This window comes from Diadema antillarum, unplaced genomic scaffold (genome assembly GCF_040938485.1).
Source record: "Diadema antillarum isolate AM-2024a unplaced genomic scaffold, OU_Dant_1.0 seq00000531_RagTag, whole genome shotgun sequence".
Taxonomy (NCBI): domain Eukaryota; kingdom Metazoa; phylum Echinodermata; class Echinoidea; order Diadematoida; family Diadematidae; genus Diadema; species Diadema antillarum.
In genome coordinates, this window is record NW_027271482.1 from 1,762,164 (window position 1) to 1,786,155 (window position 23,992).

At 42.0% G+C, this 23,992-nt stretch overlaps 1 protein-coding gene across 2 annotated transcripts in view; it reads right to left on the reverse strand.

The window, feature by feature from the left end:
• Positions 1-8,546: 8,546 nt before the first annotated feature.
• LOC139734527 (trans-1,2-dihydrobenzene-1,2-diol dehydrogenase-like) overlaps positions 8,547-23,992 on the reverse strand; it is a 136,247-nt gene continuing 120,801 nt past the window's right edge. For both annotated transcript variants that reach the window (XM_071645303.1, XM_071645304.1), the window contains exon 7: positions 8,547-9,624. In XM_071645303.1, coding sequence (XP_071501404.1) covers positions 9,509-9,624 — 116 coding nt within the window. In that variant the 3' untranslated portion in view covers positions 8,547-9,508. The remainder of the gene's footprint in view (positions 9,625-23,992) is intronic.

Genomic DNA, 23,992 nt, shown 5'->3' on the forward strand with positions numbered 1-23,992 from the left:
AGACATCCTCGGTCTCAACACTGGCACCAACTTGATCTTGTCATCACCAAGCGTACAGACCTTAGCAGTGTTCTCCACACACGGAGCTATCACAGCGCAGACTGCGACTCAGATCACTCCCTCGTCAATAGCAAAGTGAGATTGATGACAAAGAAAATACATCGAACCAAAACCAAAGGTCTCCCACGCATCAACACCTGCTGTATCAACGACCTCGAGAGGTGTCGACGATTTCAAGACACGTTCCATGAGAAAATGATCACTTCAATTCCAAATGACAATGATATTGATAGTAAATGGTGCCACCTTCGGGATACTATCTACTCCTCAGCCTTCTCTGTGTTCGGGAAGAAGGAACGTCGGAGCGAAGACTGGTACGAAACTCACTGGGATGAGATGCAATCAGATGTTGAAGCCAAGAGGAAAGCCCTGCTGGCCTACAAGCAGAACCCCATCTCTAGCACACACAATGTCCTAAGAACTGCTCGCAACAAGGTTCAACAGACTGCGTGCCGTTGTGCTAATGACTACTGGTTGAACCTGTGCCGCAGGATTCAGACAGCTGCAGTCAGCGGAAATACCAGGGACATGTACGACAGCATTAAAGCTGGAATCAGTCCCACCGCAATCAAGACTGTACCGTTGAAGACAAAGACTGGAGAAGCCATCACAGACCAATGTAAGCAGCTTGAACGCTGGGTAGAACATTACCTGGAACTTTATGCAGCCCAAAATAAGGTAACAGATGCTACCTTGGACACCTTAACTAGCCTTTTAATCATGGAGGAAGTTGATGCCCTGCCTACAAAAGAAGAACTCAGCAAAGCCATTGACTGTCTATCCTGCGGGAAGGCTCCAGGAAATGATGGTATCCCACCAGAAGTTCTAAAGAGCGGCAAGCCAGTACTACTGCAACACCTCCATGAGCTCTTGTGTCTTTGCTGGGAAAAAGGCCACGTCCCCCAAGATATGCGTGATGCCAATATCGTCACTGTCTACAAGAACAGGGGAGACCGCAGCGACTGCAACAACTATAGAGGCATCCCTCTCCTAAGTGTTGTCGGAAAAGTCTTCGCACGTGTAGTTCTGGCACGCCTGCAGAGTCTTGCCTCCCGGGTGTATCCAGAGTCGCAGTGCGGCTTCAGGGTAGGCCGATCTACAGTAGACATGATCTTATCACTACGCCAGCTGCAGGAGAAGTGCCGTTAGCAGCAAAAGCCGCTGTACATTGCCTTCATAGACCTGACGAAAGCCTTTGACCTGGTCAGCCGATGTGGACTCTTTAGTCTCCTGCAGAAGACTGGATGCCCCCCGAGACTGCTCCAAATTATCATTTCCTTTCACGAGAACATGCAAAGTAGAGTCTGCTACAACGGGAGAACTTCTGATGCCTTCCCTGTGAACAGCGGTGTGAAGCAAGGTTGTGTCCTCGCACCAACACTTTTCGGAATCTTCTTCTCCATGCTCCTTCAGTATGCCTTTGTTGACTGCACAGAGGGCATTTACATCCGTACCAGAGCGGACGGGAAGCTATTTAACATCGCCCGACTGCATGCCAAAACCAAAGTTAGAGAGGTTCTTATCCAAGAAATGTTGTTCGCTGACGACGCTGCTCTGGTATCGCACACACAAGCGGGATTGCAGATGCTTGTTGATTGTCTGTCCCATGCCTGTAAAGAGTTTGGACTAACCATCAGCCTGAAAAAGACTAAGATCTTGACCCAAGGCACTGACTCTCCAGACATCTCCATTAATGTCACACATATGGAAGAAGTGGACTCTTTCACCTACCTTGGTTCAGCAATCTCCAGTTCCCTCTCCCTTGACAATGAGATAAGCAGTAGGATAGGGAAAGCTGCCGCAGTCATGGCCAAACTGAACAGGCGCGTATGGAACAACAGTCAGCTGACCAAGAACACCAAGCTCAGCGTTTACCAAGCCTGCGTCCTCAGCACCCTGCTATACGGCTCTGAGTCCTGGGTAACATATGCTGGCCAGGAGAAGAGGCTCAACACCTTCCACCTCATTTGCCTCAGACGACTCCTGCACATAAAATGGCAGGATAGGGTGACAAATGCAGAGGTCCTCCAGCGTGCCGGCATTCTCAGCATGTTTTCACTCCTCAGCCAGAGACGCCTGAAGTGGTTGGGTCATGTGCGTCGAATGGAACCAGGTCGCATCCCGAAGGACATGCTGTATGGAGAGCTATGCGAGGGGTCTCGTCCCATGAGAAGGCCGCATCTTCACTTCAAAGATGTGTGCAAACGTGACATGAAGACGATGGACATCAACACCAACACATGGGAAGGTGTAGCTGAAGATCGTCTGCTATGGAGAGGCACCGTCAGGGAGGGCGTTCAGAGAGCTGAAGCTGTAAGGCACGTACAGCCGACCGACAGCAGAGCTAAGAGAAAGGCACGGGCAGTCTCAGTATCGGCCCCAACAGACTTCATCTGCTGCAAGTGCTCTAAGGATTGCCACTCAAGAGTGGGGCTTTACAGCCACTCAAGGCAGTGCAGACTTCTTGCCTAGCTAGTGCTACGCCATCGTTTCTCGAGACGAATGGATGCCAACCAACCAACCAAGTTTGTCTCCTCTTTAGTAATGCCGCGCGTGCTAAACTGTGCCTCCGCTTGGGCGAACCAAATTTGAGGGTCGTTTGCCCAAAACGGGGGCAATTTGATAGAAACTGTGCCTAAGAGTGAGCGTTCCTCGGGCTCTTTTGCAGGCGAGGCCGTCGGGGATAGAGTTTGCTCCGCACTGTCGGTAGCCATGGTTACAACCTCTTCACGCAAAAATAAAAACGCCTAACAAGGGCTCAAGGTCCTGACCGAAGCGTTATGTGGTATCGGTCACTGCTGCAGCAATTTGCTACTGAATAGGAACTATTAGGCCCACAAATAATCGTGAATAATTTGCAAACTTAACAGACAGCAACGTACATATAACTATGTAAGCATAACATAAAATTGCCAGTCTATGTGGTATGAGCATGAATATGTAGGAAGAAAATACTTGCTCAGATAATATGATCCACACTAGGTGCGTGTGTGGTTGTCACGTACATGAGTATTATAAAGTCATATTATCAAATGGAGTGGAATCACATCTCTCTTAGATCACGTCGGGGTCACCACTTTGTTGGAAGGTAGGCCTCGTGACGTGTTATTAACTGTTATATGGGGCAAGATATTATTATCTACAGATAACAAGACTACACACCAAACACACTCTCATCATACAGCCATATTCCAACTTCCTGAGTTATGACTCCACTCGATTTACTAATTATAATAACAGTCGTTGACAACAGAATATCATGTTCAATTATTAGTATACACGCTTTATTGTCGTGCACATTATGTATCACACGCAGGTGATAATTATAGGGTATTTTCCACAGAATTGTGGATTAATCAGTGAATTGATTGTACGACTCTCAATGAGCAATTAACAGCATCACTAAATCATACCTGCTCAAACGTTTAAACGGAGGTCTTAAACTTGAGGGGACATAATACATGTTGTTATACAGCTGTATTAGGAGCGGTAATACAAATCAAAGGGTGCATAAGGTACGAACCACCGCGACAGTCCGAACAGAGTCCCAAGTCGCTTCAAAGGTGAAATATGGCCACGTCATTCTCCAAGGGGACCTCGATCGCGATCGCGAACTGCAATGCGCACTGCCACGATGAGGTCCGCCGTCTGGTCGTCGCCTGGCACTCACATCACTTAGCGTTGACGCTAATGCCATTATTAAGGATGCGATCCCAGCTTGGAGATTCACATTCACGCTAATTCGTCGTGAGCTGGAAATGGATGAAGTTCATCCTCAGTCATTGACGACGGGGTTGACGATGAGAGGAGATGCGAGACGAGCTCTGATGCAATAGCCTCATGCAGCGTCCGCAAGTGTGACAGGAAGGCAACTCCTCTTCCGTAATAATTGTTCCAAAACTATTCAAAATTGATGTTGCTGGAACCAAGCACCTCACTGATGTGGTGTAAAATAGACATGTATGAACTTCAAGAATTATAGTAAAACCGCCTCAATAAGGAATGGACTTGACTCTGGAAAGTAATATTGCATCTCCCTTTTGTATTGGACGCATGGTCTCTGTCCATCTCCTTTGGAGGTTGAGGAGCCAGAGTGGGGGCATCCCACGAGACCGACACCCACGAGTCATACGGTCCACGAGACCGACATCAATAATAGGTCCATGAGTCATACAGCCCACGAGTTACACGGTTCAGGAGTCATACAGCCCATGAGTTCGACACTACGCACAAAAGGCTCATGAGACCGACACTAAGCAAACATAGCCCACGAGACCGACACTAAATAATAAAGGCTCATGAGACCGACACTAAGCAAAGAAAGCCCACGAGACCGACAGTAGGCAAAAACGGCCCACGAGACCGACAATAAGCTAAAAAGGCTCACGAGACCGACACTAAGTAAAGAAAGCCCACGAGACCGACAGGATTAACAGCGCCATCTACATGTCAATCACCTGTACAGGGTGTTCCATGAACGGAAAAACAACATACTGGCGGGTGTAATTTCGTAACGCTATCAATTGAAAGATGGTGACCATCTACATAATTATGAACGTCATCAAATATGTATTTCTACATACTTCTGGGGGGGGGGGGGGGCAAGTGTGTCAGGGAGCGACATTATTATCAAGTAGAAAAATTGAATTGTATTCTTCATGCCCCCGCTCCTACCCCCCAAAAGAAAAAGAAAAGACAAGAACAATGTATGAATTATTTTTAGAGTATTGCTAATGCCATGGTGCTATTTTTAATAGGCTTTCCCAGTTTTGTTGTTCATTTCCATCTGTGAAGATGGCTGGATAGCCCATATTCAGCTACACTAAGCTGGTCTTCCATGGGGTCCAGTTGGTTGTGGGGTGGGACCACTTCACCGAGTTAGACACCCTGCTCTTTGCGATGAATGAATGAAGCGGGATCTTTTACGTGCATGAGCTGTGACTCTCTCATACACGGGACCTCCATTTTATGTCCTATCCGAGGGACAGAGTGTTTTGCTCTTGCTAGAGGGGACGGTATGTTTACACACAACATTGCTCAGTCCAGACTCGGGTTCGAAACCGGGCCGCATGATCGTGAGGCAGACGCGCTACCGACTGTCCCTCTTCTCTTTCCCGATTCACTAGTTACTTATTCTATTTTAGATATTCTACCCTCCTGCTTTGACGTTTTGCAGTAAGATTTATTTGTAATTTTCTCTGTAACTATGATGTAATTCTACTGATTAAAACGCTTTATGTCGCAGGGATTCACCTCAATTTTGTGGCTTGTGTTATTCTCCTCCGAACAGATCGTGAAATACAATAGCTGTTTTCATGGATGCATCTGTTTTTTTCCGAATCCCTAACGCTACCTTAATAGACGATTACGTTATTTTTTATTTTTTATTGATACTAAATCAACACCCTCGCAGGTTTATTGTAGAAAGATCTGTTACACACTTTTACTGTACTTTGTTCATTTTTTTTTTCACAAACACACACCCATGCAAACACAATTAAAGATCCTGCCCATTTCGGGGGGGGGGGGGGGGGGTGGGCAACTGATGGGGTAACACCCTGCCAGAGATGGCAACTCTTCTTTTCCATCTCTCATATCTTCCTATGCTATTATCAGGACACCCTGTACAATTTATTGGTCTATAGGTGGCGCTGTTCATCCTGTCGGTCTCGTGGGCCTTCTTTGCTTAGTGTCGGTCTCGTGAACCTCTTTTGCGTAATGTCGGTCTCGTGAGCCTTGTATGCGTAGCGTCGGTCTCGTGGACCTTTTAAATGTTGTGTCGGTCTCGTGGGCTTTGTTTGCTTACTGTCGGTCTCATGAGCCTTTTGTGCGAGTGTCGGTCTCGTGAGCCAACTCCTGGGCTTATTTTACTTGATGTCGAACTCGTGGGCTTTATTTACTCAGTGTCGAACTCGTGGGCTGTATAACTGGTGGGCTGTATGACTTGTGAGCTGTATGACTCGTGGGCTGTATGACTTGTGAGCTGTATAACTTGTGGGTTGTATGACTCGCGGGTGTCGGTCTCGTGACGTGCACCCGCCAGAGTGGGAGTAAGAGCTATGTCCACGGTTAATGTTAGGAAAAGGGGGCTACGTGGCAAGTATTATGGGATAAGCCTACCCGTACCTTTTTACATAACCGTGGTCAAAGGACTGGTCAGCAAAAATTAGCTCTTTTGTTTCTTTTTTGCCATCGGGGAGCGTCCGGAGAGAGTAACATTATTAACCGATTAAAATAGCTCCCTCTCTCGGCCGGTGACTTATTGTCAAACTAACGGGGTACGTGCTGCTACACTCTCCCTTTACGTAGAGTTGTCTTGTCAGATGTTCGAAATACAGCAATAGGCATTTTTTTTTTTCGTATCAAGGTATCGGGATTCTGTATGTATTGTTATGCATTTCACTCTATATGTACAATGAATCATAATTTATGATTGTATTTGCAGTATAGGATTAGACAGTTTTGTTATTTATATATGCGAGGAAGTGTCTTTTTGTGATTACATTTGCAGTACAATAAAAGACAAGTTTGTTATGTTTTATGTATGCTTGTCCTTCTAAGTTTCTGTTACTGCTTTGTGTGCAAAAGCCATGCCTTTGCAGTAATGTAGCTACTGGTCATGTGAAAGAAAAACAATCATAGATTTGTCATACAACGATACATCAAAGCAAAGCTTGGTATTTCTCTACAACTTTACTCACTATTTGTCCAGATCAACAGAAATCTATAGACGTTACATAGATTTGAAAAACAGAATGTTTTCTCAAAAAATGACACCGTTAGTGTCTCAGAATAATGTGGCACAAAGGGGTTTCCACCATGGCACAGGAAGAGTTAACCTCCTTCTGCGAGAGACTGCGAGGGAATATTATCTTGTTTCTTACATGCTCATGAATCTTATGATTATTCTTTTTGTGTGTGTGTGTGTGTGTGTGTGTGTGTGTGTGTATGTGTGTGTGTGTGTGTGTGTAAGTGTGTGTGTGAGAGTGGGTGGACATGTATGCTCATGACTGTGTGCGCTGAATTGCGTATTACTCCCATTGACAAGTGTGACATGTATGCCGGCATTTATGTCAACACGTGTTCTGATGCTAGTTTCATTTTTTCTTTTTGTGTCTTTCTCTGCAATCTTCTCGCTAAAGGATTTACAAAGATGAACTTGAAATGTGAATGTTATGTTGTTGATAATTAACTATTTATCTGATTAATTATTTCAATTACTGCAGCTGATTTGGATTTGTATACTGATGATAATTCATTGTAATGACTGAATTTTTGTTTGTATGTTTTATCTCAGGACCTAGATGAAAAACAGCTCATGCTGATCAAGCAATCCTGAATAAATATGTTTCAATAAAATAAGATAAAATAATAAAATGTACAAATGGGAACAATTCAGCAATTTCATTACTGTAAGCACGCAAAACCAGACACTTGCACACACACATACCGGTACCCGCATATACATAAACATTATACACGTACACACATGCTCAAAGACACTTCCCTCAAGCACCTCAACAGATGTTGGAAATGCACCAATAGGCACTCTCTTCGTGGCAAAATATTGGAATTCTAAAAATATTTCTATGCATTTAACTCTATATGTACAAAGAATTATATGTATTAGCAATACAAGTATTATACAATTTTGTTATATTTAATGCATCATTCCTTTTATGTACATTGTACAATTGTGAGCAATCCAGCAATTTCATTGCTGGAAGTCACGATTTCAATAAACCATGAACAATAATAATAATAATAATAATAATAATAATAATAATAATAATAATTGACATTCTACACTACAAAAAAATACTACACGATGCGAACATCTTAACGAATATCTTCGTTTTTATTTGGTGCTCCTTTGCAAAAAAAGAATGATACATTATCGCTGTGCAAACGTCACTAAGGAATAGACAATACCAACGATGTATTGTGTATTGGGATCGGTTGAGCTTAGAGGTACAATGTACTTTCAATGAAGTATCGTGAAACGCGGTAAATGTATTTCCAAGTCTCATTTGTGTCATGCCATCTCCCTTCAGGCTTCAGATTCAGTCTTTCCGAATAATATAATTCTCTCCATACGTCTTAAATCCGTGATAACCATTAGTTATAACATACTATTAATGGGTAAGTGGTGAATGGGGGTGGAGTCTGGGGGGTGTGGGAGGGCAGAATGTTTGGGTTTGCCTCAACCTGGTCGGAAATTCGATGGAGCTAGATGTTGCTTGATACAGTGAGGGAACAATATTTTAACATTCTGTTGGTATACTCGAGGGATGATGAATGTCAGTGACTCACTGGAGGTGGAGAATATTGGTATGTGTCATTGACTGGCCTGGGGTGAAGTGACATATCCAGTCACAGTGGAGCATACCGAGAAGGGGGTAGAGACAACTTTGTGTGTCATTACACAACAGTATCACGCCATTGCATGCGTTTCAGTTATACACAATAAGTTCTTAGACGCCTGGGTAACAGAACTTTGTAACATTCACATTCAATGATGTATCTGCAAGGTAATTTACAAACTAACTATTGACAATGGCAAGCAGACAAGTATCATAGATACAGTGATCTAATGATCTGCAACTTATATCTATCTGCCAATTTGTCTGAACGCCATGTGGTAATGGTACGATTAAAAGATAATGACTACATAACGCTTGACAACTATTCAATTCCCCAAAACGTCTACTTCGTACATGTTTTTGCCTATTTCTGTAATACTGAACAAAATAATTGCGTAATAAAGACGAAAGTGTACGCCACATTGGAATACATCTAAGAAATGATTTCATAAACAAGGGCATAGTTATCAAGCTAGAGTGTACGAAAAAAAAAAGAAGTTTGTAAATGAAAATGACATGAATCTACCTTTTTTAACTTCTGGAAGATTGTCAATCTAGATGTTTTCCGTTCTTTGCCTCACATGAAAAATAGTCAATGTGCGACTGGAAAATGAATGAATATAGTAGAAAAGATATCAATATGAAATTCGTGAGCAGTAAAGTCTTTCCCTTTTCAAGAATGATAAAAAAAACCGCAGTTACCACAATGTTATGAACATGTTAACACCGAGAGTCAGTCATGGTGAAGAAAATTGAGAAATTTTCTATCCGTCGAGGGTTAGTACGTGATACTTTTCCATCCTCTTCGAGCATATTCAATTCAATTCAATTCAATTCAAGTCACTAGAAATCTAGAAAACGGAAAGAAAGACACGAAGTGTCAGAATTAAATATAGGACTGCGACTCATGGCAGCAAATGACAAGTTATATCAACATGAAAGTGTCTTCGGCTGCACGATTCTTTCTTTTTTTACCCTTCCAATTGAAATCTCAAGATGACAAAAAGCAAAAACAAAACAAAACCTGAGAATAGCCCCTAGAAGACGGAGTGATCACAATTTGGTGTAGATTTTTTTCTTCGACCTTAACCCTGCAGCTCCTCTCCTTCCCAAACAATATCAAGATCTCTCCTTGCCTTGTCCATCAGGGATGCAATGAGCTCCGACTCCTTCCAGCTGATGAGGGCTTGCTCTTTTTTCCCTGCATGTACAAAAGAAGAGGGATATGTCATTCCGTGCAGTATACACTCTCTACGAAATTGACTTCCCTGGAAGTCAATCCGTCAGATCAGGCGCATTTTACTTCCAGTTATATTTGCTTCAGCATATGGCAGAAACTTTAATAAACTGTGAAATATGATACTTTGTGATTGTACAAGAAAAAAAGATAGACTGCGTTTTCATTTGCATCGTGGAGTCCGGCTAATTGAATTACAAACAATCCAATAAACAAAACGCTCACAACATCTTTCCTATCTAGTTTTGAAAATCCATGATTTTCATAAATGCTATCAACATCGCAAAATGATGTCCTACTATTTCACTTCATAAGTTTTTAGACGCACCATATAGTGTAAGTAGACATTGGGTCAACCAAACTCAAATAAACCATGATATGAGGATTAACATGAATTTAGAATCCTATCATCACTAAGAATTGTAGGTCTCCATTGGAAAAGCTGTGTCCATCAGTTCGTTTCATTATTTACCGTTGTCTCCTTACATGAATGGAACATCCTTTCAGCCTCAGACATGGCACAATTCATTAAAATACAAACAGAACAGTCAATTTCTGAAGGAGTATACCGACTACTTATAGCAAAGGACACTTCTGCTCATGGAAAACGTTGAGCACAAAACACCTGCAACAAGCAGCATATTATAATCTTCAGCGATCGATGTTGTAGAACAGTAAAATGCCTGCACTGTACCCTAAAGCGCACCACCAAATCAAAACTGAATGTCGCTAAAGGTGACTACTACCCTCGCCTAGAATGAGAAACATGATAAACAGTATACAAATAATGACGCACAGGTTCGAGTGCGTCAGTCGGCATTGTGTGGATAAGGTAACTATATAATGCTTAGGCTAAATTCCAGTTACCACATGCACACTACTTCGACTGACGCACGAAAATCACGCGCGTCATCCGTGTAAGAGAATGGGGACAGTTTTCTTGCCAGAAATCCATTTCCGATCATGTTATCTGATGGCAAATTCACTGGATGCATTTCCTTTTGGCTTGCCACAGACGAAATTTTGAAAATCAAGCATCCAGAACTTCAAAACCAATGGAAAAAGTACTGGCTCCCATTTCATAAAAGAAAACAAAAAATAATATGATGGCAACTCTTGCTGGAATGGCAATCGTCATGGTAATGCCCAAGAATTCAGCTTCCTGATTGACCGTAGCTGCTGAAACTACTCTCGCTTAACCATTTGTGGACAGACTGATTTTGCTATAACATGCATTTCCCACAGACACCAGCCGGAGATTTGAGGACTCGTCTTCAACGGGTTTACTTTGAAAACAGTCTAAAACAGTTCCAAAGTTAAACGCCCTGTCACACCTTTCCGGGCAAGCCTTGTGTGTGACTTGCGAAGAACAATTTTTGCTACCCGGAGGTCCCCGCAGAGGGCCAGCACATGACAGTAATTACAACGTATCTCACCAGTGCACCCCTTTCAGTAACTGTCTTGGCTAGGGCCAGGCCCGAGCCATGTCGTAATTTTTTTAGTTTGAAAATGGGCCGGGCCAAATTGGCACGCGCCAGGTTTGGGCTATTTTGGCCCTGCTGTAAGCTAGCACCAGGCGCGGGCCAGGCGCGGGCATGGCGCCGATCGAAGAGTTTATGAACGATAGCAGCGCCAGGCTCGGGCCAAAATTCCTTGCACGGTAAAAAAGTCATAATTACCTGGCCGTGCCTCCGCAGCGCGAGTTCAGTGACCATGGTAGTTATCCCTTACGTGGCCGAGTTCGTGAATGGGTCATCGTAAAAGTAGCGCCGCGGTGGCTCTGCTGTGGTAACTGAACGCAATTAAGCAAGGTTCCCACTTAGCTGAGTTGGAGTCTCGAGTTGTGCCGAGCTGCGCGAGCTTGAACTCGCGAGGACTCGCTTGAACTCGCGTGAAATTTGTCAATTTAATGAGCTGCGCATGAGTGATCTACGAGGCAACATCGAGTTTACTACGATAGCTGTACGAGGGATCCGAGCGTGATACGAGCCATACCGATCTCGGTGTGAGTTGTGATGTCCTGTGTCCGACTTAAACCGAGTTTCCATCGAGTTATGAAAAGCTTGTTACTTGCCCATTACGAGCCCGTTATGAAGTTCACGCAATCCCTACTGTTCGGTTTGGCCTCCAGTGGGGTCTTTCCTCCCATTTTCTTCTATTGGGACCTGGGGCCTGCTTCATAAAACTTGTCATCATTGACAAGTTGTCATAGATTTGACAAGCTGCTGAAATCCTTGCAGCTGATTGGCTGAGAGCAAATTTGTCATAGAAATGTGGCAGTTGTCACTGATGACAAGTTTTATGAAACGGGCCCCTGGACTCAATTTCATAAAAAAAGTATATACGATAGTAAGTCTTGCTGGAATGACAATCGTCATGGAAACGAGAAGAATCCAGTTTCCTGATTGGCTGTTGCTATTGGAAGTTGCCATTCCAGCAAGAGATGCTATATCCTAACATCTTCTACTCTCGAAAAAGATCGAACGAAAATATGTACTCTTGAAGGAGTGAATACAAAAAAAAATTGAATTTAGAGTGAAATTGGAGTGAATTTTGAGTGAAAATATTCATTTTCACTCGTTTTGGAGTGACCTCAGGGATCACTCAAAGATTTTGGAGTGATCCCTGAGGTCGCTCTAAATGAAAATGAACATTTTCACTCAAAATTCACTCCAATTTCACTCTAAATTCACTTTTTCATTTAATTCACTCCTTCGAGAGTGAATGTTAGTTTCACTCGATTTCTTTTAAAGAGTATGAAATGGGGCTCTGGTCCTTTGGGTCTAATTGTTCAGAGGCTTGGTCTTCTGACTGCCTCTGTAGCTCATCACGGATGATTCTGTTTCTACTGTCACTTCCTGCTCTTCTACCTCTTCTTCTGCCATTGCTTGATTGATCTCCGCTTCCTTCTCCGTTTTTTTCTTGGATTTTTTGAGCCGAGGCATGTTTTCTGTCTTAATTTTTACGTAGGTCTAAAAATGTAATGGCAATGGCCTATTTGTACACGTGCACGTGCGTGTAGGGTTGAATTAATGTCTCTTGTCATGAAAACGCTGGGAAAATGTGAATAATTCCATATATTAATGGGTCAGTACGTGTAATGCACTCTAAATAAGCTAATACTAAACTCACGCTTAGCTCGAGGGCAACTCGCCCTTCCACATACTGGTAGTAGGGTCGTAGTGCTCGTATCGCACTCTTCAAAACTCGAGCAGAACTCGCGTATATACTTGAAGGTGGCGAGTTGCGAAGAGTTCATCGCGAGCTTCGTCCGAGTATTGAGAGTTTGTTACGAGTAGTACGAGTATATCACGAGTTTAAAAAAGTTCAGCACGAGTTACTTCGAGTTAGGGGAAATTTTGAACATGTTCAAAATTTTTTTGACCACTCGCGAGTTCACGGGGAGTTTTGGAGATTCACTACAAGTTACGCGAGTTGTCGCGAGTAATATCCCGAGTTACATGAAGAGCTTTACGCGAGTGCCCCTTTCAGGCAACTCGCCACAACTCGCCAAAGCTCGACACTGTAACTCGGCAAAGTGGGAACCCTGCTATAGGCACTTGTCGATTTGCACGTTGAGCCAGGCGTCACCGTAGGTCGACGTATTTTTTATGTAGTGCGCATGCGTGAGTGTTGACCCTCGGCTCATCACCGAGTTCACTCCACATAAGTTCTGTGGTTTACCCCGGTTATCGCGCCGCGCTCAAGCCACCTTATCTATGGCGTCACACTCCTCTCGCGATAGACGATATTGCGCGAGAGAGCATGATGACTTCTCAGTTCACCTGTTTTGCTATTTCTTACGAGAGAATATTGATAATGTGATTACATGAAAGCTTATAATCTCGATACGTCACAGCAGCAGCGCTGCCATACAAACTACAGCCTTTGGTACCTACTTTATTTGCCCGCTTTCACTGTTTCGCAATTTGCAATTGCACACCGTAGTCCCACACATGCATTTGCACGTAATGCGGTACGCAATCACATCTCAGTGCTTGGCCTAGCTAGTGCAGCGCATTTTACTTTGCAACCTTGCCATGCATGTTATAAATTCCACATAATTCATCCCAGGAAACTTATTTGGTATCTAGTTAAAGACAAAATAAATATTCCAGGTAGAAAAACAAGTCACAAATTCCACATATGTGCACCCAAGGCACAGGTAGCCACCTGCAGTACTGCACACGCCACGAGACGTGACGCCCGAAATCAAAATGTATTTCAGCAACAGGTCAACGTAAAAGACGTGACGCCTTGACATACGCTTACGCTTAGCGTCACAACCTTCTCGTTCACCCAATCGAAAACTCCCAATAAGCCAGTTCGTAGTTCCACTTTGCGCATGAGCAGAAACAAGGTCATTCGGACCAACAGGCATAATGGTTTTTAAATTCACTGGGATAAGCATCTGTAATGTAATGATTATTCATGAGATACTTATAAATGCTGCTTGCCAGCACATCCGCCTGAGAGCAAAAGTGGTATTTGGCAATATCAATAGAAAGGGATTGTCAATACATTAAATGCAAAATAATGAAATGGATGCTTTCCCAAGTGTAAATTGACGGATCGTTCTGCTCATCTGGTTTACGCAACTCTATTCTTTGTTCTGGTTCTGGTTCTGGTTGTATACTGCACACAACGCCATGGTGGGCTATCACGGTACAGTGGTCGAGGTCATTTGCAGCAGCAACAATTAAATCTTGAAGTGTGCTTTTTGGGTTATGCTAAACACATCTATATTTAATAGATCTGCTTTAAACTTGTCAAGGTTGTGGGCCGTTTTCACACTATCTGGTAGTAGGTTCCAATCTGGAATAGAGCGAGCGTAGAGGGAGTACTTAAAACAATCCTTACTGAATTTAGGCCTCTCATAGGAAAATTCTCCATGAAGTCGACGAGTATGATAGTTTCCTTTGTGGGTGAATTTCTCTACATTGTTTGGGATCAGTCCATGGGTTTCTTTGTAGATGGTTGTAAGTCTGGCTCTAATACGACGGTCTTCAAGGGTCTCCCATCCAACTCTTTGGACCAGGGAAGGCGAGCTGGTTTCTCTGTTGTAATTGCTGGTTACAAATCGTGCAGCTCTATTTTGGATTTTTTTTTTCAATTGATGATATGTGTACCTTGTGGTAAGGATCCCAGATGGCATGGCAGTATTCCAATCTTGGGCGTACCAGTGATTTATAAGTAATTGACTTAACTTCAGGAGGACAGCAGTGAATGTTTCTTCTTAAGAGCCCCAGCATGCTATTTGCCTTGTTGCATATTTTGTGTATATGACGCGACCAGGTAAGATCTTTAGATATCTCGACTCCCAGATATGAGTAGTGTTCCACTTCAGCAAGGGGCATATCGTTCATCTTGTATGTGAACTTGGGAGGTTTGCGTTTGTGTGTAACACTCATAGAGTAACATTTGGATTTGTTGAAATTCATTTCCCATTTCTTTTCCCAGGCAATGACATCAGTTAGATCCTGTTGGAGTCTGCATTGGTCTTCAGGTGACTTGATCTCCTTATAGATAATACAGTCGTCAGCAAAGAGTCGTATGTCTGACTTAATTCCTCTGGGTAGATCGTTAATATAAACAAGGGAAAGGAGTGGCCCTAAAACTGTCCCTTGGGGAACTCCTGATAACACTTTGGCCTCCGCGGATGACTTGCCATCCAGCACTACTTTCTGATGCCGTTGTGTTAAAAAATTTCTAATCCAGGTTGAAATGTTATTTCTAATGCCCACACTGGAAAGTTTAAAAGCGTTCATGTGGAACAGTGTCGAACGCTTTACTAAAATCCATGATGATCATATCCACTTGCCCCTTTGAGTCCAGAGTTGTTGCAAGATCGTTAATAAGACCAGTAAGTTATGTTTCACAGGAGAGTCCTTTCCTAAACCCGTGTTGTTTGTCGAATAAGACATTATGTTGTTCAAGGTGGCATATTATATGATGGTAGATAATATGCTCTAATAATTTACATGTAATTGAAGTGAGGGAGATCGGACGATCATTTGCAGGATTCGATCTATCACCTTTCTTGAAAACGGGAGATACGTTTGCATTCAGCCAGTCGTCTGGAAGTGAACCAGTAGACAAGGATTTGTTGAAAATCTTGGTTAAAACTGGAGCCAAGCTCTCTGAACATTCCCGCAGAATTCTGCCTGGAATTTCATCAGGTCCTGTTGCTTTATTTGGCTTAACATTGTTAAGGAGTTTTAGTACACCGGAAGCTGTGACATTAATTTCAGTGATATCAGGTATGTCCTCATAATTACATCTTGGCATCTCAGATTGACCTTCTGTAGTGAATACGGAGCAAAACTGATCATTAAGGGTGTTTGCCTTGTCCATTGGCAAGGTTGCAAGACTCCCATCACTTCTCTTCAGAGTAGATACACCAAAAACCTCTTGTTTTGTGGTTTTGATGAAATTCCAGAATGGTTTTGTGTTGTTTTCCTTTAAACTCCCTCCTATGGTGTCCCTTATATAACTCCTGTAAGCTTTACGAATATATCTATCAGTCTTACGTCGGTGGGTTTTGAATTTTTCCCAGCTTTCAGATGTTTTCAGTTTTTTAGCCCTTTTGTACAATCGCTTTTTCTTTCGTATATCCTTCTTAATGCTGTGATTTACCCAAGGGAGATTACGTCTCGACGAACTTTCCTTAGAAGGGATGTACTTATTCATTGAAGAAATAATAATGTTCTTGAAACCTAACCAGATTTCATTCACATCATGACTTGCTATGTAATCAGGAGTGAGGAGCTCATCAAAGGCTGTAATATCCTTGGAGATGTCATCGTACTTGGCCTTTTTGTAAAGGAAGATTTTTCGTCTGGGTGGTCTCACAAATTTTGGTTTGATATCTGCTTCGATGATTACCACATCATGATCACTAATACCTCCAGTATCTGTGACATTTTTCACAAAAGATGGACTGTTTGTGAAGCACAAGTCTAATATGTTCTTTTCTCTAGTTGGTGTAAGAACCTTCTGGTGTAGGTTGTGATCCTGTGTTATTTCAATCATGGCTTTGCTGGGAGCTGGATAAGATCCTCCACTGACAAATGCAGGGTTTTCCCAGTCAACGTGAGGTAAATTAAAATCCCCTAGTAGCCAGATGGATGCTTGTCTTGGGATTTTGTTTAATGCGATATCAAGTTGTCTGATATAATCTTCCTTAGTTGACTGAGGTCTGTAAAATGCACCAATAAACACGGGGCTAATACCTTTGACGTGTATGCTTGCCCAGACTGATTCAGTTCCAGTTTCTAAATTCTTTTCCTCCGAGGCAATTAAAGTATTTTTAATGGCTAGGAATACTCCTCCGTGAGCATCAGTAGTTCTATCTCGCCGAAAAACTTGGTACTGAGACGGAAAAATTTCCCCGGATGCTATACCACTGTGTAGCCAAGATTCAGTTCCCACAACGATATCTGGATCTTCAGTTTCAAGAAGCAGGAAGAAACTGGCTGCTTTTGAACAAATACTTTGACAGTTGACATTTATAATTTTCAATAACTTATGCTTTAGTCTGGAAGATTCCTTTGCCCTTGGGCTAGAGCTAAACTTAGGTGATCCAATTCCACTGCCGTTTAGAGCACTAGAGCTGGGTCTGGATCTAGTGGGAGATGAAATTCCACTGTTTGTACTTGTGTTCAGATTGTCTTCCGGTTCTGGTGAACTAGGTACATCTGATGATAAAATACTTCCTGTGCTTGATTTTTAATCATGTAGTATTTCAAAACTATTTGAGAGTTCAAGAGCAGCATTAGAACTTCCAAAACTATATTGGTCGAAGCTAAGGCAGGCCACATTGACAGCAGATCCAAGAATATGAGTCATGTTGGGCCAGAATATTATAAATATCTTCGTTTAATGCTAAGCATTCACGATGATACTAAATTTGACAATTGTCACATTCAATGGCTTGTTGGCCCCATTTAGCTGCTTTGGAGCAGATGCCACATGGGTATTTTGGCACATATGGACCGGGGTTTACTGCAATGTCCCCACACAGTAAAACAAGAAGGCACAATTGAGTCTTGAGACTGAAGTTTTGTATTGTCACCGAGTCTGTAATAAATCTGTTTAATTTGTAGGTAGAACTAACAAATAAAGAAGCATGGAACGGACTCACCAAGGAGCCTTGGTCAGTTGATGTATATGCAGTCAAGGTTGACGACCAGTGATGCTGACGATGACCAAAATATTTTGGGCTGTCAATGTTTGCAAGGCTAGGTCCAGGTCTAGGCGCGATGAAGATCCACCAGAGCAGGACAATGGTAGTAAGGAGTGTTGAGCAGTATGATGATATTCTTAGCAGACCCATATTTAATTCAAAATTCCAGCTAATTAAAATCTAAGTTGAAGCAAGATGGCGGCACAAAATGGCGATTCAAGATGGCGATTGAAAATGGCGGTACAAAATGGCGACTTCGTAGTTGAAAAATGATACTTCGTAGTGAAATAATTGATCTATTCTGATATCAAAACACGGCCTTGAAGTTCTAAAAAATCATTGAAATGCGCACAAGTCGAATCACTTTCAAACTATCTAAATTTTATTATCAGACACAATAAAAATAGCGCTATGTTTTGCCGAAGGATAACGGCTAAAAATTCCACGAACAACCACAAGTAGATAAAATGTCCACGCTGGAAGGGCACTGGCGTTAGCTAACTAACTGGCTCATCACACAATAGTCAATACGTGTGTATCCGTGTGTATGTAGGTAGGTGGTAGCCACGATGTATGCGTTGCACGAGCGGGTGCGGGGAAGCATTGGCGGGTAGCAGGACGGTGTAGCGTAAAGGTGATATGGCTGCCTGTACCGATCCGAACGCGGGAAACTCAAAAAACTGAACTCAAAAATCCTCCTTCCTGATGCGAGAAGATCATCAAAATTCCAGTTCACAATGATCTTGACGTCTTAGGGTAGTAAAAAATGCTTAAAACTCGCAAGAAAGGTGAACACAAAAAACAGAAAAATAAGCTAAAAATCCTAAAGAACGGGAGCTCAAAAAATTTGCTGCTGCTGCTACGCGTGACACTTGACCAGTTTGAACAGGACTGTGAATCCCATAAATTGTTATGTAAAGCTTATGCATTATGTCGCTCTAAAACGAGTTAGGTGCCCCTAACCGACTGAGAAAAGAGAAAGGTCATTCGTACCAATGCGCCCATGAGCTAACTCCGAACTAGCTTATTATACTGCTTGGCGCGGGCCAATTTAGCTCGGGCCACGAGCTGACCAAAAAATGCATGAATTACCAAAAGGGGTGATTGTTGCCCGGAATTGCGCACGCTAGTCCCCCCCCCCCCCCAACACACACACACACTCGGGTGGTCATCCGTACTGCATGCGCGTTACCGATTTTTCGGGAAAGGGGTATATTCTAAAAATCCCCGAAAATTCCTTAAAATAGGGGACCTTTAACACCCCCCGATATTTCTAATTGGGGTAGCTTATAAATCTTTTCCAGACAATCCTGACATTGCTAGATCCCGAAAAAAAAAGACAAAGAGCAACGGGGTCCGTGTTTTGCTTTACAGGATACCAGGCTCCAGCTGATCGCCTTTTCGTACACATTTCACCTCATGCGTTGCACGTACGCGCACCTTATATGCTGCATGTATACACTAGTAGACGACTTAAGGAGCTGGTTTTGCTTATTTATGCATGGACCTACAACACGATAACATTCCATACTACTGTGTACACAATACAATGGACAACACAACACTTGGGTTCCATAAACTAGGCGAACCATTTCATGGAGAACGTTCGAAAAGCTTCGTTATACAACCCTACACGTGGAGGGTTCCTGATTGTTCAACAGTAATTTATTCCAAAAGATAATCACAAGTGTGAAGAATTATTAGATATCTGTAAATATCTCTTAGGAAAAGACCCCCCCCCCCCCCAAAAAAAAAAATAATAATAATAACTTCTCGGTGAAATACATGTTGAATAATCATTATACACATGACTAATTCCATCACATGTCTGTCTGTTTTTCTTTAGTGGAAAAATGAGCAAAGAAATTGGATTCCATCGGGATACGAACCCGAGACCTCCGGATTGCAAGCCCGGTGCTCTACCGACTGAGCTTTAGAAAGCCCTAGTTCAGTTTTCGTCGCAGAAGCCCTTAATTCTTTTTTTTTTGTCAGACATGTCCATCTGTAGAAATCCCAACCTGGATCATGAGTGAATGAAAGTGCTACAGGAAGTAAATCTTCTCTGGTATACAGCATGAGAATGTCCCTAAATATACATGTATTCCCGTCCATGCAGGTGTTGAAATTGTGGACTCTCATCACCTCACCACTCCTCCTTCATTTAGGGGTAATTTTGTTAGCTTCCCTTCCAAAAAACATGTGATACAGGGTCAATTCTGTTGGCCTCCCTTCCAAAACCCTAAAGTCGTGGGGGGGGGAGGGGGGGGGGAATTTTGATGGCTCCCATTCCAAAAGCCTGTGATAGGGTGTCAAAATCCTAACCCGTTTCCCTCCGTAAAGGGGGTATTTCTAGGAACCTGGAACTATCCGCCTGAGTGGGGGCGAGTTCCGCATGCGTCTAACCTGCTGGTCCTGCGCTACTCACGCTCTACTTACGTGTATTCCATGTGACCTGCGTGTCAGGTGCATGGGTGGCGCGTGAGGGCTGACAACTCTGTAAAGTACTCCCTCTGAAGTATTTAATATGCAGAAATTCCATAGGTTTAGGCCGCAGCCGACTCTCAAATAATCAGCAGAAAGGCAGTAACTGACCCTCAGCATGCACGCAATTTGCTCGTAATTGCTCTCTACACGCCCGCTGAACTGACTAGCTACACAGATGTTGGCATTATTGCCACCATTCCTAGCCAGTAAAACACCCGTATTACGCTCGTAGAATGCTCGCAGATGACGCGCGTGTCTGGCACATAGGCACAGATCCATGGGAAACCTACGTACTTCAGGCGGATTATTGCCAGTGACTTGCGGCAGCTACAGGCCTTCTACTGGTGTTCTGCGTTGACCTCTGCAGTCAATCCCCGCAACTCACCCGGTATAAGTTTTGAGCATGCTCAAAACTTGGCTGCGGTTAAATCGGACTTGCGTGCGTACCTCCTGGTAACTACGGGCGAGATGTGTGCTAAGTACTGTCGAGTGCGTGTCATCTGCGGGGACCTCCGGGCAGCAAAAATTGTTCCCCACACTTTTTAGTCACAAGCAAGGCTTGCCCGGAAAGGTGTGGCAGACCCTTGAGCATGGTCAAAACCTGTTCCGGGTGAGTCGCGGGGATTGCCCGCATAAGTCCACGTAGAACACCAGTAGGGGTCTAGTCCAGATTTGGGCCGCTTTTTGTCGGCCACAACTCTCACTGAACGCGAGACCCACTGATTTCGCTATCCCACAAACGCGATATCTTCACAAATCGCGCCCGGGTCTCTCCTTGCTCTTATACACGCCCTCAGCGACGGTTCTTGCCTGTATTATGTACATCCATCGCAATAATACTAGGTGTTTCAAAAAACATTTCCCACTTTTGATCATTAATAGTTAAAAAACTATTCATCCAATAACTGCCATTGATATGAGTAATAGCTGAATAGTGTACAATTTTGTTGAAGGTGATTTGAATGTTATCCAAATACCTTATACCGTTAATAAGAAAACCTACCCGTGTGACTGGCACATCATCCACGTTGATAGACAATATTTTTTGTAATAATATTTCATCTGTATTATCTGGTGTCATAGTATCCGATATATCTGATCATTTCCCGATATACGCAAAGGTTCCTCTCGCGAAAAGTTGTTGTCTTAAGTCTCAAGGATTTACTTTTCGTGATTTTTCTGAAAGAAACATCGATAGACTAAGGGAGAGGTTGTTGATTGCTAACTGTGAAGAAGTCTTTGGTATTGATAATGATGTAGAAACTGCATTTAATATTTTTTTGGATAAATTTTCACTGCTTTATGATGAAATTATTCCTTTACGACAATCCACCCGTTCTACCAATAAAAAAACACCAAGAATGCCTTGGATCACCAAATCCCTCCTTAAGTCTATCAATCATAAGAATAATTTATTTTGTAAATACAAGAGGAATCCAAATGATAAAACGAAAGGTAAATATGCTCGTTATCGTAATATTCTTACGACTAATTTGAGACTTGCTACGAGGAGTTATTTCACAAGGCAGTTTGACCTTTACAAAAACGATACCAAGAGCACGTGGAAGGTGATTAATAAAGTTCTCAGAGTTAAAGATAAACCAGAACAAGTCAAGGAAATATCCCAGCATGGTATTTTGATCCAAAATCCGATACATGTTGCTAATGCGTTTAATGATGTTTTTGTTGATTTAGGCCCCAATCTTGCTATTAATATCCCAGTAACAGATAAAGAATTTCATTAATTCTTCGCAGATCCAAATCCTCAATCTGTGTTTTTTACTCCCATCCAAGAATACGAGGTGAGGGATGTAGTTCTTAAGTTAAAAGCAAAAAAGGGTGCTGGACATGATGGTATTACGAATTTTTTACTGAAAAATATTATATCCGCAATATTGTCTCCTTTAACATATATATATTGAATTTGTCCCTTGTTACTGGCGTAGTGCCTAGTCAAATGAAAATTGCTAAAGTTGTTCCGGTTTATAAAAAAGGTAATAAACAAGATGTAAGTAATTATCGTCCTATTTCTCTTTTGACGGCGATTTCTAAGATTCTTGAACATTTGATATATTCTCGTGTAATTAAAATCTTAAATGAATGTAATATTTGTTGTGAGTCTCAATTTGGATTTAGGAAAAAACACTCTACTACTCACGCTGTGCTTGCTTTTATAGATAAAGTAGCCCACGCTATAGACGACTCATCTCATACTGTTGGTATATTCCTGGACCTGTCCAAGGCCTTTGACACTATCGATCATGGTATTTTGTTATATAAACTCTCACATTATGGGATACGTGGAAAGGCCTTGGACTGGTTCAGGAGCTATTTAACTAACAGGAAACAGTTTGTAAATATCAACGGCTTTAGTTCCAGTCTAAAAACACTATCTTGCGGGGTCCCTCAAGGATCCCTTTTAGGCCCACTTTTGTTTATTCTTTATATAAATGACTTTAGAAATTCATCTAATGTTTTATCTTTTCTTCTTTTTGCCGATGATTCTAATATTTTCTTTTCACATCGAGATCCAACAACTATTTTAGAAGTAGTGAACAGAGAATTAATGTCGGTTCAAATGTGGATTCAAGCAAATAAGTTATCTCTTAATGTAAACAAAACTGTTTATATGTTATTTAGTAACTCTGCTACGCATTTGCCTGGCGATATAAAAATGAATAATGGTTGTTTGACTCAAGTTGAATCGTCCAAATTTTTAGGTCTTTATATTGACCATGAATTAACATGGAAATATCATATAGATTATTTGTCTAAGATGCTTTCGAGAAATATCGGGATCTTAAATAAGCTAAAACATTTTTTTCCCAAGCATATTTTTAAAAATTTATATTCAACGCTTGTTTTACCCTATCTCAGTTACGGTATACTTGCCTGGGGCAACTGTGCCAAATTACACATTGATAAAATTTTCAAACTACAAAAACGGGCTATTCGTTCAGTTAATCTAGCCGATTTTTATTGTCACACGAATCATTTTTTCTTTGAGAACAGACTCCTTAAGGTTGCTGACTTGTTTTTATATAACTTAGGCACATTTATGTTTCAGTTATCAGCCAACGGCTTGCCTGACGTATTCACCCACATGTTTCAGAAAAACTATGCCGTCCATGCTTACCCAACAAGACAAAGAGACTCATTTCACCTTCCACGTACTCGTACACTCCTTGCTCAAAAAACTATTGTTTTTACCGGACCTAAATTCTGGAATGATCTTTCCGCCGACTTAATTAATTGCTCTAGTATGTTTATATTCAAACAAAAATTGAAATCAAGTTTAATAAATGAATATAACCTGCCTGATTAGAATTTTTCTTTGATATGTTATCTGCAGTATCCTTATTTAATGTATGATGAATCAACCTGCAGTTTATGATTGTTTGCTTCTGGTTTATGCTCCCATTATATAATCACTGCATCCGTACCAGTAGTAACATATTGAACTCGTTATGAATTTGATTCTAGATATGTGTGTGTATATACTTGTGTATCTATATGCTATATTAACTTTTTTACCCTGTTGTTACTCCTTAGGTTCTTGTTTTTTCCTTTTCTTTTTCATCTCTTTTATTTTCTTTTTCCTTTGTACCTTGATAATTTAGTTTTTATATAGTTTCGTCATTATTACTTCGTGTCCTATCTCCA